The 15,570-nt window shown below is 48.4% G+C and overlaps 1 protein-coding gene across 1 annotated transcript; it reads left to right on the top strand.

Annotated features, from left to right (window-relative positions):
* Positions 1-605: 605 nt before the first annotated feature.
* Positions 606-14,489, top strand: LOC118576142 (signal transducer and activator of transcription 5B; the record flags this gene model as incomplete). The annotated part of the gene is made up of 11 exons (XM_036176510.1): positions 606-743; positions 5,070-5,226; positions 7,504-7,593; positions 8,327-8,501; positions 10,419-10,549; positions 10,771-10,922; positions 11,319-11,474; positions 11,860-12,039; positions 12,384-12,471; positions 12,548-12,670; positions 14,373-14,489. Coding segments are annotated over exons 1-11 (1,497 nt in total), but the record flags the coding sequence as incomplete, so codon positions are not given.
* Between the last annotated feature and the right edge of the window lie 1,081 nt (positions 14,490-15,570).

Raw genomic sequence — 15,570 nt, forward strand, 5'->3', positions numbered from 1 at the left:
TTATAGGCATGTACCACCTCAAGAGCCTGTTTAAAACAAAAACTCACTGTCAGTGAGACTAGTGTCTGAAGCCTGTAATTCTAGGTTTGAAGTTGGCAAACTCAACAGGTCCGTGATGGCGCACACCTTTGATCCCGCAAAAATCCCGTTTGAAAGGCAGAGGCAGATGGATCTGTGAGTTCGAGGCCAGCCTGGTCTACAGAGTGGGATCCAGGACAGCCAGGACTATGCTGGTGGCTGCATTTTAAAAACATTATAAAGCTCAAAGTCATAGAATATTGATCCTGGGCAATGAGATGGTTCAGTGGGGAATGGCAGTTGCTGAGCAACCTGACACCCCAAGTTTGATCTCCAGAACCCACATAAAGGTGGAAGGAGAGAACCATCTCCACAGAGTTGTCCTCTGACATCTACACATTCACCGTGGCTCATGTGCATCCACACATGTCACACACAATAATAAAGAAGAAAATTTTAAAGAATTGACGTTTAGTGTACCAAAAGAGGAAGAACATTCACTTTTAAACTCTGTTTATGTTTACTCCAGTGGCTTTGAATGGGGAAGGGGTGCTAGAAACCAACAAATCAAGGTCTTTGTTTACCAGGTTGTGAACCATGGCAATGTGGATACAAGCTCAGCAGCTCCAGGGCGATGCTCTTCACCAGATGCAGGCCCTGTATGGCCAGCATTTCCCCATCGAGGTGCGGCACTATTTATCCCAGTGGATTGAAAGCCAAGCCTGGTAGGTGAACAACGTTTCTACATCATGTTTTGGGAAGCACAAGGATACTGAATTTTGATTAGAAAAATAAAAAATGTTATAACTGAGACTTTAAAAGCTATGTGTGACACCGGCCTAGTGGTCCACACCTGTAACCCCCTTGATCCTAACACCTTGAAGGCTGAGGCTGAAAGATGGCAAATTTCAGGCCAGCCTGAATTGCAAAGAGAGATCCTGTCCCTATCTTTTTAAAAAATTTAAAAAGCTTCGTGTACTGGATTGGGTGTGTAGCTCAGTGGTAGAGTGCATGCTTGAGGTTCTGGGTTCAGCCCTTAGGCCCCGTCTCTAAGAAAAACTGTTTGGAAACTGTTTATGTAATTCAGGAAAGGGTGTTTAGCCTTCTTTTAGGTTTGGGAAGATAAAATAACTTTTGGAATTTTAATATTTGTTGTTTTTTTAATTATGTGTATATGTATGCATCTATATGTGGGTATGTACACTTGAGGGGAGGTACCTGTAGAGCCAGAAGACAGTCAGATCTGAGATAACCTGGAGTTACAGATGATTGTGAGCCATCCGGTGTGGATGCTGGGATCTGAACTCAGGTCCTCTGGAAAAGCAAGAAGCCCCTTAAGCACACAGTCATCTCTTCAGCCCCTGAACTTGCTTTTTTTTGGGGGGGGAGGGGGCAGGGAGGTAGAGACAAGGTCCCTCTATGAAACCTCAGCTGTTTTTGGAACTCATTATGTAGACCAGGCTGGCCCTGAACTCTCAGAGATCCACCTGCCTCTACATCCCAAGTGCTGGGACTAAAGATGTGCACCATGCCTGGCTTTTTTTTTTCAAGGTAAGTTTTCACTGTGTAGTTCTAGGTGTCCTGCATTCATTATATTCATTGTGTAGACCAGCTAGTCTTAGACTCAAGATCAGCCTGCCTGTGCTTCCCACATGTTGAAATTTATATCTCATAAGCAAGATATTTAATATATTAACTTAACAATCAAAACATTCATGGCTCTCTGTTGATTGTTTTTCTGAGACAGGGTCTCACTATGGAGCTCTGGCTGTCCTGAGACTCACTCTGTAGCGCAGGCTCTGATTCGAACTCACTGAGATCCACCTGCCCCTGCCTCCTGAATGCTGGGATTAAAGGCGTGCGCCACCACACCTGGCTTGAAACATTCAGGTTTTTAATTTATATGTACATATACAGACAAAAATATTCTAAAATACTAACATTGGGGCGAGATGGCTCAGCGAGTAAAGGAACTTGCCCACCAAGCCTGGTGTCCTGAATTTCATCCTCAGAACCCATCTGGTAGAAAACTGACCCCTGAAAGTTGTTCTCTGACCTTTTTACTATTCTGTGGCATGCATGTTGTCTTACACACACACACACACACACACACACACACACAGAGTTGTTGTTTTGTTTTTTGTTTTTCGAGACAGGGTTTCTCTGTAGCTTTGCGCCTTTCCTGGAACTCACTCTTAGTCCAGGCTGGCCTCGAACTCACAGAGATCCGCCTGCCTCTGCCTCCCAAGTGCTGAATTAAAGGTGTGTGCCACCAACCACCCGGCCAGTTTTTTTTTGTTTGTTTGTTTGTTTGTTTTTTAAATACTAACAATGATTGTGTTTCAGTGTTGACTTAGCCAACATTTTTATCTTTACTTCCCAAATTATGAATTACATACTTGAGTTTTAGGCTTGTTAGGTAGGCGTCCCATAGTCCAGTGACAGCGCATCTGATTTGCAGTGTTGGAGCAAAGCTCTCCACACACAAGACGCGCTGTCTCCCGCTGAGCTGCCCCTCAACCCTGCAATGCCTTCAGGATGACACTGAACACCAGCAGCCAGCTCTGCCCGGCAGTGCTCAGGGCAGGGAGCTTGCTGGTCAGTCCCAGTCTGTCAGTCTGACATGTCGGTTAGACTAGCGGGGCTTTTACCAGGGTGGGGAGCTTCTCCTTGACTGCTCCCAGAAGACGCTAGTCCTGGTGCTGTTGAGAGAAGACTTCATACCCACCGGTGATACTGTCTTAGAGTGATTGCAACAGCTTGTTAGCAGGTTCTGTTCAGAAGCAGAGTGCTGAAGGAAGGCAATTTTCTAGGCAATTAAAAAAAAAAACAACAACAACCCAAGCTTCATGTAATTAAGAGGAGGGAAAACCTGGCTAAATATGAGAACATCAAACACACCTGGGTTAGTGTTTTTCCTTTTCATTTTTTTTTCTGTTTTAATGATTTGGGGGATTTAGGAAAACATGAGTAGGAAGTTTCTGTTTATTTAAAATCTCATTTAGAGGCTGGAGTTGGGATGTAGGTCAATGGTAGAGCATTTGTCCAGCAAACACGAGGACCTAGCCTATCACCACAAGAAAAGAAAACAAGGCTTTCGTTTATTTGAGCACAATGGTGCATGTCTGTAATTCCAGATACTTGGGAGACTGAGGCAGGAGAATTACTCCAGCCCAGGAATTCATGGCAGTCCTAGGCGAATAGGTTCTCATCTAGCAGATCTCCTGGGTAGTCTTCTTACTGAATAAGCTTTGAAAGATTTGCGTTGATATTAAGGAAAACTTGGATTTTAGATAATTTTGTTTTTCATAAGAAAATAAAAATATGGTCCAGGTGGTGGTAGCGCACGCCTTAGTCCCAGCACTCAGGAGGCAGAGGCGGGCGGATCTCTGTGAGTTCAAGGCCAGCCTGGTCTACAGAGTGAGTTCCAGGACAGCCAAGTGCTACACAGAGAAACCCTGTCTTGAGGTTTTTTTTTGTTTTTGTTTTTGTTTTTGTTTTTTTTTTTAAAAAGGAAAAGAAAAGAAAGATATCAATGAAGAGTCTCCAGCTCTTCATATTGAAGCTGTCGTGACATTTCTTGCCATAAGTCACAGTTGAGTTCACACTAAGGGCCAGACTGCCGAGATCTGCTCAGAGACTGGATCCTGGGCTCCCAGCCAGAACAGAGGTGCAAGGCTGTCCCTTCAGCCCTTCTGGACTCTCCTTTACTACGTATTTTATTCAATACGTAGAGCATACACATGGAAAACGTGGCTTTGGCCCCTGCCTCCTCCAGACACAGGTCGGGTGGTCTCTGAGGACAGTCTCAGGGCGTTAGTGCGGCCTTGCACAGCTCTGTCTGCCACTCATCAACTGCAGGGATTTGCGGGTGGCCGTCTTTTAGCTTCTGCTGGCTCTCTTCCCTGGCTCTGGACCTGGTCAGCAGCAATCAGATACTATTTCAGCAGGACAGCTGTTTGGTTTCTCAGCGTGCTAAGTCACTTAAGTATTGCCCAGTAGCAATTGTTGCCTAACTTGTAGACAAAAATTTTTAAAGAACAACAACAACAAAAAAAAAAAAAAAAAAAAAAAAAAGATAAGGAGGAAGTGGACCCAACCCCTGTCACCAGTTGAATAGCTCTGAATGACAGCAGGTCCGTGGGCTGGCTTCTCGCCTGTGCCAGAGCAGCCAAGCCCCACATGTGCAGCGATGACAGAGATTTCTCCTGGGTGTGAATACTTGTAGGCTCTTTTGCCTTGATGCCTCCTTTCCAGGGTTCCTTACAAAGGGCAGTGATTAGGGGCCTGGAACCAGGAGACTGGAAAGGACAGGCAGAACAGTCTTGACCTTGTGCCCCTTACACCCTGGAGCTGGGACTATAAACTGGAAGTTAGCAGACCCCCTTATTCCCTTCAGAGTGCAGAAAGAAAGCTTTCTACTTTGTTCTAGGAGGCAAGTTACCAGAATCGGCCGGTAAAGGGAATGGGGGGGGGGGGAGACTGTTATTTTTGTATTTAAAAGAAGAAATGTACAGTTCAGCTATAGTAATTAGAACAGAGCAATGTAGACATTTAGTTAGTGGGTACCGGGATGTTTCCTTTCTTTTTAAGTTTTTTGGTTTTTGGATTGTTTGTTTTTTGTTTTGTTTTAGTTTTTCAAGACAAAGTTTAACAGCTCTGGCTGTCCTGGAACTCACTCTACAGACCCGGCTTACCTCAAATTCACAGAGATCTGCCTGCCTCTGCCTCCCAAGTCCTGGGATTACAGACATGTGCCCCCACCACCCAGTTACTGGGATGTTTAACACATATGAGTATTAAGAAGAAATCATATTTCGGGCTCATATGATGGCTCACACCTATAGTCCCAGCACTCAGGAGGTTGAAGTAGGATAATTTTGAATTCCTGGCCAGTCTGTGGTTTAGTGTTAGAACTCTGTCTCAAAAAAACAAAAACAAAAACAAAAACAAAAACAAAACCCCACAAAACTAATGTAGTATGTAGAGACTGCATGTGTACAGGCTCCTGTGCATGTACGTATACAGATTGTGTAATTTTTTTCCCCTAGGGACTCAATAGATCTTGATAATCCACAGGAGAACATTAAGGCCACCCAGCTCCTGGAGGGCCTGGTGCAGGAGCTTCAGAAGAAGGCAGAGCACCAGGTGGGGGAAGATGGGTTTTTGCTGAAGATCAAGCTGGGGCACTATGCCACGCAGCTCCAGGTGGGTGTGAGTGCTGACCACACTTAGGCTCCGTCCCTTTGAGGACATCTCCCTTCCTTTCATCTTCTGTATACACGTGTGTCCCAATCGTCAGCCCAGCACTGTAGAATTATGTGTTCCCTGCGTGTGGTCCTGTGGTCATGGCTGTTCCCTTCTGAGACAGAAGTCTCACTGTGGGGCTGGAGAGCTGGTTCTGTGGTGAAGAGCGCTTCCTGCCTGCTTTAGGGTTATCTCTGTGACGAAGTACCATGAGCAAAAGCAGCTTGGGGAGGGAAGGGTTTATTTGGCTTACACTTCCACATCACTGTTCGCCATCGGAGGAAGTCAGGACAGGAACCAAGCAGGGCAGGAACCTGGAGGCAGGAACTGATGCAGGGGCCATGGAGGGGTGCTGCTTACTGACTTGCTCCCCCTGGCTTGCTCAGCCTGCTTTCTTATAGCTCCCAGGACCACCAGCCAGGGTGGCCCCACCTATCCTGGGCTGGGCCCTCCGCCATCAATCACTGATTTAAAAAATGTCCTGCGGGCTTGCCTGCAGCCCAAGCCTATGGCGGCATTTTCTAAATTGAGGCTCCCTCCTCTCTGATGACTCCAACTAGTGCCAAGTTGACACAAAACCAGTCATCATAGTGCTATTCCAGAAGACCCGAGTTCAGTTCTCAGCACCCACATCAGGGGACTCACAATTACCTGCAACTCCAGCTCCAAGAACTTGTTTACCCTCTTCTGACCTCTACAGAAGGTCATGCACCCACCCACATGTGACATACAGATATACGTAAGTAAAAAGAGAAAATAAAATATTTTTTAAAAAGGCAAAAAGCTCCTGCATCAGCCCCAGTCCAGCCTCAGTGTGGGCTACAGGTGTGCACTACTCCAGCCTCAGTGTGGGCTACATGTGTGCACCACTCCCCGCCATGAGGGTTACAGGTGTGCACCACTCCCAGCTATGAGGGTTACAGGTGTGCACCACTCCAGCCTCAGTGTGGGCTACAGGTGTGCACCACTCCCAGCCATGACTTTTACTCCCTCCCTTAACGTTTTATTTAAAAATAATTTTGAACCTACAGAAAGTCGCAGTAACAGTGCAGAGCCCCTGCATGTGCTCAGATGCACCTGTTACCAACACTTGCTTTACCATCTCTCACGTTTCTCTCTCCCTCTCTTCCCCTCCCCCCACACACACTATTTTAGATTGTGAGTAAGTTGCATGCATTATATCCCTCCCCTGAGTATTTCAGTGTGCGTGTTCTAAGAACACGAACCTTCCCTTACACGGCCATCATGCAGTTATCAACTTTAGTGTGTTTACCATCCACACAGACTTCTACTTAATATTCTGTCTCTATATCCATTTTTTCAGCTGACTCAGAAATGTCTTTGAGGTATTTTCCACTCTCCAGTCCAGGTTCACATACTATATCTAGTTTTTATATATAAATGTTTAATGTTTTAATGTTTTATTTGGTTTGGTTTCAGTTTTGTGACTTCTTTGTTTGTTTTTGGGATAGCCCATGCTAGTCTTAAACTTGAAGCAACCCTCTTATTCCAGCCATTCTGCCCACCTTTTACTGTTTTTTAACCTAAAAACATATCACAACCTTATTTTGGCTTTGACATTAACATTTTAAAAAATCACTTATCTCCTTTCCTTACTTTAAATATTTTTAAATTTGTGTGTGTGTGTGTGTGTGTGTGTGTACATATGTGTGTGTGTGTGTGCATATGTGTGCAGGTGCCCTCAGAGGCCAGAAGAGGGCGTCAGGTCTTCTGGAGTTGGAGTTACAGGTGATTGTGAGCCGCCTGACATGGGTGCTGGGAATTGAACTCTGGTCTTCTGTAAGAGCAGTATGAGCTAGGTCTCACCATGTTGTCTAAGCTGGTCTCAAACTCTAAATAACTGATGTTGTATCCTCCTGGGATCCCCCATCCAGAGAAAGAAGGTACTTATCTTCCCCTCATTGTGGTAGTAATTCTGATTATAACTGACAGAAAATGTCAATGTCCTGTATCTTGTCTGCTGTGGCCTTTAAAAACTTGCCCATTTCCAAGAATGTTGCTCTAGTGCTTTAGGCATTAAGATTCAGAACACAAAAACAACCTTACCTTTTTACTGTAATTGCATTTTCCATGATGTCTTTTTCTCACTCCTGCCCATATGGGAGGAACTCATGTCTCCACCATGACCACATCTCCATCTTGAGTGCTCCGTGTCCTGAGTCGGGTTAACCCATAGCAGAGCGGACCAAAGTGATGTCTGCTGTTGTCTCCTTTCAGAACACCTATGACCGCTGCCCCATGGAGCTGGTCCGCTGCATCCGGCACATTCTGTACAATGAACAGAGGCTGGTCCGGGAGGCCAACAATGTGAGTGCCCATAGGTGTGGGAGCTGGGGAGCCCTTCTCGATCCATCCCCCTTTGGACCCCACTTTGTCGAGTTGGCCCAATATGCACTAGTGCTTCTTTAGGGAGCTGATCTTAAGTTTATAACTTCAGTAAGGATACAGCTGTAAAGCAAGGTGAACCTGTGCAAAATAATTGAACCCCAAGCAAATCAGTTTTGTGTTTGAAGTATGCTCACATTCAAGTGAGATTCATTAGGAGAAATGCCCCCCAACCCCCATAGCTTCATCGGAGGGCTTCAGGATACCTTTGAGAGGTGAGGCTTCATCTGTGGTGGAAGCCAATGACTTTATCACCAGCAGGTCCTGAAATCGACACAGACCATGTACTTCCAATGCGCCCCAACTTAGCCACAGTCATGGCATCGGGTCAATGAATGCATATGGAAGCAGGGCTCATAATAATCAGTAGGAAGACCCGGGTGACCCTGGGACGTGTGGTGTTCTAGTCTCTCACAGAGTCGCATGCATTCTGTATGGGATACTCTGGTGGAGGCCAGAGCTGAAGCCAAGAGTTTTTACCATGAAGGAATCCTGTGGGTCACCTCTCTCCCCACACTTTCTGTTCTATCCCAAATCTCGCACGTGGCATTTGTGATTTCTTCTGACCTCCAATTTAACTTTTGGGATCTTAGCTTCACCTAAGGAGTAAGACTGAAGGCTTCCGCCCACCCTGAATCTCCCCTTCTGTCCCCAGGGGAGCTCTCCAGCTGGAAGTCTTGCTGACGCCATGTCCCAGAAGCACCTTCAGATCAACCAGACGTTTGAGGAGCTGCGCCTGATCACGCAGGACACGGAGAACGAGCTGAAGAAGCTGCAGCAGACCCAGGAGTACTTCATCATCCAGTATCAGGAGAGCCTGCGCATCCAAGGTGAGGCCGCTCCGAGGAAACAGAAAGCAAACCCGGTTCCATTCTGAGCCTCGCCTGTGTCCAAGTGAAATGGGACCGTTCACACTAGAGAAGGAACTGGAAGGATGAGGCTAGTGGAGGGAGAGCACGGGGCACCTGACAGGGAGATGTGGCGGTCTCACTCAGGCTTCCTGTACTGGAGAAGAGCTTTCCTTTTAAGAAGGCATTCATAGTTTAATAAATAGCATATACAGGGCATAATACATTGTACAGGATAAGCATTTATACATGCAGCCTTGCTGAAGTGATAAATGGGTGTGCACCCTATTTAGGGGCTCAGGGTGTAGCTCAGTGATAGAGTGCTTGCATAGCATGTGTGGGGCCCTGGCTTCCCTCCCAGCACTGAAGGAGTTCTGTTTGTGGTTCCCACCATTTAGTGTTGTGTGCGGTTCTTCAGAAGGGCCTTCCTGTGCCCCTGTGTGCCTGGCGGACAGTGTCCTCTAGCCTTTGTTCTGGGACACACAGAACTGAGAAGCCTCTCACCAACACTTCTTCCTGACACTGCAGGGAGCGTTAACACTTTCCTCTCCGTGCCTGCATGTATGTTTCAGACTCTCAGAGGGGGCTGGAGTCATGGCTCAGGTGATTAACAGCGCTGACTGCTCTTGCAGAGGACCTGGGTTTGATTCCCAGAATCCACTTGGTGGCTCAGAACTGTAATTCCACTTCCAAGGGATCCAATACCCCCTTCTGACCTCTGTGGGCACCAGGCATGCACATGGAAGACAGACATTTATATAGACAAAATATCCATATACATAAAATAAACCTAAGAACAATTTTGGAAAGGAAGAACCTCAGAAGACTTTTGTCCCCATGCCGCCAGGCACATAGCCTGTGTCTTCCGAGGGCATGTGTCTAGACCACAGCACATCACTGTTTTGCCATTATTTCCTGACTCCCAGGCTTCCAGGATCATAAATCATTGAGAAAGAACCATGTCTTTTAGTTCTGTACCCTGAGGCCACCATAAATTATGGTTGTGGGCTTGTCCTGGCTGGCTCACGTTGCTTTTGTCTGTCCCAGCTTGTGTGTCCCTGGGGCAAGGACAAGGTCAGTGTGACATGTTCTCAGAGGCTAGCCACAAACTCGAATGAGACCTGCCAGTGTGCACACATTCTTGGCAAGACCTGCGTAAGGATGCTGGGCTGCTCAAGGGTCACTGGAGGGAACAATAATGCCGACACTCTGGGTCTTTTTCTGGATGGGGCGTGAGGAACAAGGAAGTGGTCATGGACAGGTAGTTCCAGCCTGGACATGGATGGAGCAGAGCTGCTGAGGACAAATCCTCCTCACATGACTCCGTGTCCTGCTTGTGTCTCAGGGTCTGTCCATATGTATTGAAAGGTGAGGATGTGGCTCAGTTGGGAGAGTGCTCACCTAGCATTCACCAAGTCCTGGGTTTGACCCCCAGCATACATCAAAAGAGGCATGGGAGCCTTAGTCTCCACAGCAGCCCCTTGAGCTGTGGTCGGCTTCTCCCTGTATAGATGGGAGACTGAGGCACAGGAAAGAAAAAAAAATTGGCCCAGGTTCACACAGCTGGTAAATCACAGGGTTACTTGTACACACCGTCTAACATCAACCCTGATGCCCTGTAGGATGCCCTCTGTGTGGTGAACGGGAGGCAAGCACTACCAACAACTGGCTTCCCTATCAAGCACCTATTCCCAGCCCAAGAGAGGCTATATCAGGAGACCCCTGATCAGAGACTAGAGACTGTCTCTGAGAGAGCCCCTTCATCGTGAGACACCCCTGCTTAATTGGAACCCTGACTTGCTGTCAATGGGAGTGTCTGACCCTGAACGTGGGAGATCCTCCAGACTTCCCCCTGGACACAAGAGATGATGGTGGTGGGTGTCCTGTCCCCTCCTCCAGCTCAGTTTGCCCAGCTGGCCCAGCTGAACCCCCAGGAGCGCATGAGCCGGGAGACAGCCCTCCAGCAGAAGCAAGTGTCCCTGGAGGCCTGGCTGCAACGAGAGGCACAGACACTGCAGCAGTACCGTGTGGTTAGTGGGTCCTGTGTCCCTCTGCCCCTGGGAGGGAGCTCTGTCACCTGAGATTCGGGGCACCAGCTAGTGGACGGAGCCAAGATGAGAACAGGCCCCCTCTTTCCTGGGGTACATGTGAGGTGGAGCAGGTGGGGAGGGGAGGGCCAAGCCCTGGGTCCTAGGCCAGAGCCTGCAGGCTGCTCCCCAGGACCCAGAAGGCCGCTGTGCCCCTCCCGCAGGAGCTGGCTGAAAAGCACCAGAAGACTCTGCAGCTGCTTCGGAAACAGCAGACCATCATCCTGGACGATGAGCTGATCCAGTGGAAGCGGCGGCAGCAGCTGGCCGGGAACGGGGGTCCCCCCGAGGGCAGCCTGGACGTCCTGCAGACCTGGTGAGGGTGAGAGGTGGGCAGGGTGGGCAGGGGCGTGGGCAATGGCGCCGGCTGCCTCCTCTGCCCCTGTGTTGGCCTGAGCAGCAGATTCCCAGACTGTGACAGTTCTCACTTTATCAATGTCTTGGCTCCTGATGGGACTTGGCTCCTCAGTCCCGTGCCACCTCCCCGAAGGGATAGTGGTGCCTTGGAATGGACAGGGCTACTTGTGAGCTGGTTGGTTCCAAGTTGGGGCCACCCTGTCTGTCCTCTGCTTTTGGAAAATGGGACTCTGTTCTGTGCCTTGCAGGGTAGTGGTGGCCAATGCCAGCACCTTGGCTGGGGGTGTGGCCTCTTCCCCTGGCCTGTGCTGGAACAGTAGCCACTGTCCCTCTGAGGGCCCTGGGCTCCTTGCAGGTGTGAGAAGCTGGCCGAGCTCATCTGGCAGAACCGGCAGCAGATCCGCAGGGCCGAGCACCTCTGCCAGCAACTGCCCATCCCAGGCCCCGTGGAGGAGATGCTAGCCGAGGTCAATGCCACCATCACAGACATCATCTCAGCCCTGGTCACCAGGTGACTGCTGCCTCCCGGCCATGCTCAGAGAATCAGTTCCTGGGGTGGGCATGCTGAGGCCCAGGAGCTGTCCAGACCCAGAGCTGTGCCCCAGCCCTCCTCCACCCTTCCCCACCCCCTGCGGCTCCAGTAGCTCTGCTGCTGTGGCTGTCCTGGCCCAGTGTGTGCTGGGGACACTGCAGGAAGCACCATGGTGTCCAGCCTCCCTCGCACCTGTCTCCAACCCCCACACCCTCCCCAGGAACAGAGGCCAGGCCCCTCCTCCTCTGCCTGTCTGCCTTCTCCTAGTAGGCCCCACAGGCAGGCCCTCCCCTCCCAGCTGGCCTCCCAGCTCTCTCCCCTGAGCCAGCACCTGGTCAATGTCTGGTCACTTGTGCCCCTGCAGCACATTCATCATCGAGAAGCAACCTCCTCAGGTCCTCAAGACCCAGACCAAGTTCGCAGCCACCGTGCGCCTGCTGGTGGGTGGGAAGCTGAATGTGCACATGAACCCGCCGCAGGTGAAGGCAACCATCATCAGTGAGCAGCAGGCCAAGTCCCTGCTCAAGAACGAGAACACCCGCAAGTGAGTGTGCTTCTGGGTCCCCTCCTTGGCTCTCTCCTCGACCCCTGGGATGGAAGATAACAATTCTCCCTTAATGTCTGATCCCTGTTTTCCCTCTGTTCTTCTGAAGATGACTATCAAGGGGCGGGGTGTGTGTGTGTGTGTGTGTGTGTGTGTGTGTGTGTGTGTGTGTGGTGTCATTTCATTAGGTAGGGTCATGTTGCTCAAGGTCACCTCTGTGCCCTGTGTCGATCTCGCCAGGCTCCCCTGGGCGGCAGCTGCTCCTAAGGGCCCCTTTGTTTCCCAGCTCCAGCTTGCTCTCAGTGCCTATGGCATCTGCAGCTTCTTTTCTGTCCAATATGCAGTGATTACAGCGGCGAGATCCTGAACAACTGCTGTGTCATGGAGTATCACCAGGCCACAGGCACCCTCAGCGCCCACTTCAGAAACATGGTGAGGACTTGCGAGAGGCACAGCGGACTCTCCCTTGGTGTCTTAGGCCTCTTCATCTCCTGCTTCTCCTTTGCAGTCCCTAAAACGAATCAAGAGGTCTGATCGCCGCGGCGCGGAGTCGGTGACGGAGGAGAAGTTCACAATCCTGTTTGACTCACAGTTCAGCGTCGGTGGGAATGAGCTGGTCTTTCAAGTCAAGGTAAAGTCTTCTCTCTGTCAGCCTGTATATATGTGTGTACAGTGTGTATCCACTGTGTGTACATGGTATCATGCATATGTATAGCATGTAGACCATATGTGTGTATAAAATGTATATAGTATGTGCACAGTATGTATATCATGTCCATGTTTATACAATATGTATACAGTATGTGTGTAATGTGTATATGCCATGTATATGTACAACATGTGTGTATTGTACATGTGTATATAGTATATATAGTATATACACAGTATATACTGCAGTGTGCGTATGTACAATGTAGAGTGTGTAGAGTGTGTGTGAGTGTAGTTGTATACACTGTTTTCATATAGTGTATGTCCACAGTGTCCATGCATATTTACAGAGTAAGTATACAGTATGTGTACCATATGTGCAGTGTATGTCAGCTGTATTTATATACGTGGTGTGTATATAGTACGCAGTATGTTTGTGCAGTGTTTGTGTGCTGTATATGTGCAGTATGTATGCATACAGTATATATGCAGTGTTCAGTGTGTGTTTGTATGGTATATATACAGTATCTTTGCATGCTGTTTATATGCCAAAAGAACTATGACCACATAGTATCTTCCTTTGTATTGACGATAAGTGGGAAATGGAGACACCCTTATCTTTAGAGCTATTATTTTCTCAAATCCACTTTAGGCTCAAACAATAACAAACTGAAATAGCTAGAAAGATGTGAAGCTGAATCATGGGGGACCACTCAGTGTGAATTTAAGAATAGATTGGAGTTTTGTGGTTGTGTGGTTATATATTTGCTTGTTTAGTGGGTTGAGGTTTTTGTTTGTTTGCTTTTAGAAATATGGTCTTACTGTATAGCTCAGACTAGCCTAAAACTTACCATATAGCCCAGGCTAGCCTTGAGCTTGAAGCCCTTTCTCGGTGTCCAAAGCTGGGATTACAGGTGTATAGAGATAGCTCCTTATCCTCTTCTGTTTTCTCTCCTGTCCTTAATGTGCTCGTGAGAAAGTTGTCCCATCCTTCAGAATATCTAAGAACTTCACCTATAAAATACCTACAATCCAGCTAGGGACTGTTGTACATACATGTACGCCTAGCCTTTGGAAGGCTAAGGCAGGAATCAAGAGTTTGAAATCAAGCTGGGTGGTGGCAGAGGCAGACGGATCTCTGTGAGTTCAAGGCCAGTCTGGTCTACAGAGTGAGTTCTAGGACAGTCAGGGCTACACAGAGAAACCCTGTCTCAAAAAACTAAAAAACAACAACAGAAAGAGTTTGAAATCAAAGCTGAGCGTGGAAGCAGTTTAGCCTGTGATTCTAGCACTTGAAGAGTCGGAAGGAAAGGCAGGAGATTAGGAGTTCAAGGCCAGCCTCCACTTCATAAGGAACTTGAAGTTAGTGTATGCTACATAAACTTTTGTCTCAAAAAAAAAATTGAGTTAAAGCCCACCTGGGCTGTACATTGATTTGAAGGTCAGCCTAGGATACAAAGTGAGATCTTTTCCCAAGAAGGAAGAAATTAGCTAGCTAGCTAGCTAGTTAGCGAATCAGAGAGATAGGTGGATAGATTAAATATCTTATTAAATATCTTAGCCTTTGAAGCTTAGGTCCCAGCTGTCGCCAACACCTTTCCAGTTCTTCAAGTATAGCTCTGAACCTTGAAACCAGACAGAAGGGGACGAAAGTGGCCCGCGTGCTCAACCCTTCTCTGTTCCAGACCTTGTCGCTCCCCGTGGTGGTGATTGTCCACGGCAGCCAGGACAACAATGCCACAGCCACTGTCCTCTGGGACAACGCCTTTGCAGAGCCTGTGAGTGCATTCCTTGGTCTGGGGGTCTTCAGATCTCAAGACTGGTTCTCTCTCTCCATCTGTGTGTGTGTGTGTGTGTGTGTGTGTGTGTGTGTGTGTGTGCACGCGCACGCGCGCGTGGGAGGGGGGTGTTTGCCGTTTTCCTTGGGAGACAGAATAGAAAGTGTGGAAAGAGGAAGGGTTTGATGTCCAGCCTCCTCCCACCTAGAAAGACTCAAAGGAGTTTCCAGTTGGTACCTGCGGTACAGGGAACATGGTACTCCACGGCGCCATCCCGAGGCTAAGCTCAGTAACACAGGAGATGCTCAGTAAATACCTGACTCCTCAGAGCAACCCTGAATGGGTTGGGGGGGGGGGCGGGGAGGGGCACTAGACTTTTTCTAGAGTTTACTTTAGCTGAGAACTAGCCTCAGTCATTTGCCAGTAAATGAGGATGACATTCAACACTCTTCCCAGGTCTCATATTCTGTGAGTCATCCCCGGTCGCACCCCCAAAACACAGAATTATACTTGCATACTAACAAGCATCTGTGCTCTCTCTGTCTGTCTGTCTGTCTGTCTCTCTCTCTCTCTCTCTCTCTCTCTCTCTCTCTCTCTTTCTCTCTCTCTCTCCCTCCCCTCTCTCCCCTGCCTGCCTGCCTGCCTCCCCCTCCCCTTCTCTCTCTCACTTTCTCACCACCCCCCTTTCTTTTTTCTCATGTAGCATCCCAGGCTGGTGTTGAACTCACTATGCAGCAAAGAAACCTTAACCTTCTTGCCTCCCCGTGTCCTGGCATTGCAGGCATTCACCAACCACACCCATTTTTATGAAGTGCTGGGAATAGAACCCTGAGTTTTGTGTATTCTAGGCAAGCACTCTACCAGTTGAGCTGTATCCCTAGCCCATGATGAACATTTTCAAAACATTCCCATGAGCAGAGATCCGTTTTGCATATTTCCGGTAGAACTTAATTTATAGAAGCATGATAAAAAGGACCATTGTTATCCAGCACATCAGAGTTTGTCTTTCTCCAGTGTGTAATGCAAGATCCTCTGGCTCTCCAGCTGTCCGTCTGTACGGCACACCACCCGGCTGTATGCGTACGGAGAAGTCCGACGGTTTATA

The sequence above is a fragment of the Onychomys torridus genome, unplaced genomic scaffold (assembly GCF_903995425.1).
Source record: "Onychomys torridus unplaced genomic scaffold, mOncTor1.1, whole genome shotgun sequence".
NCBI classification, from domain to species: domain Eukaryota; kingdom Metazoa; phylum Chordata; class Mammalia; order Rodentia; family Cricetidae; genus Onychomys; species Onychomys torridus.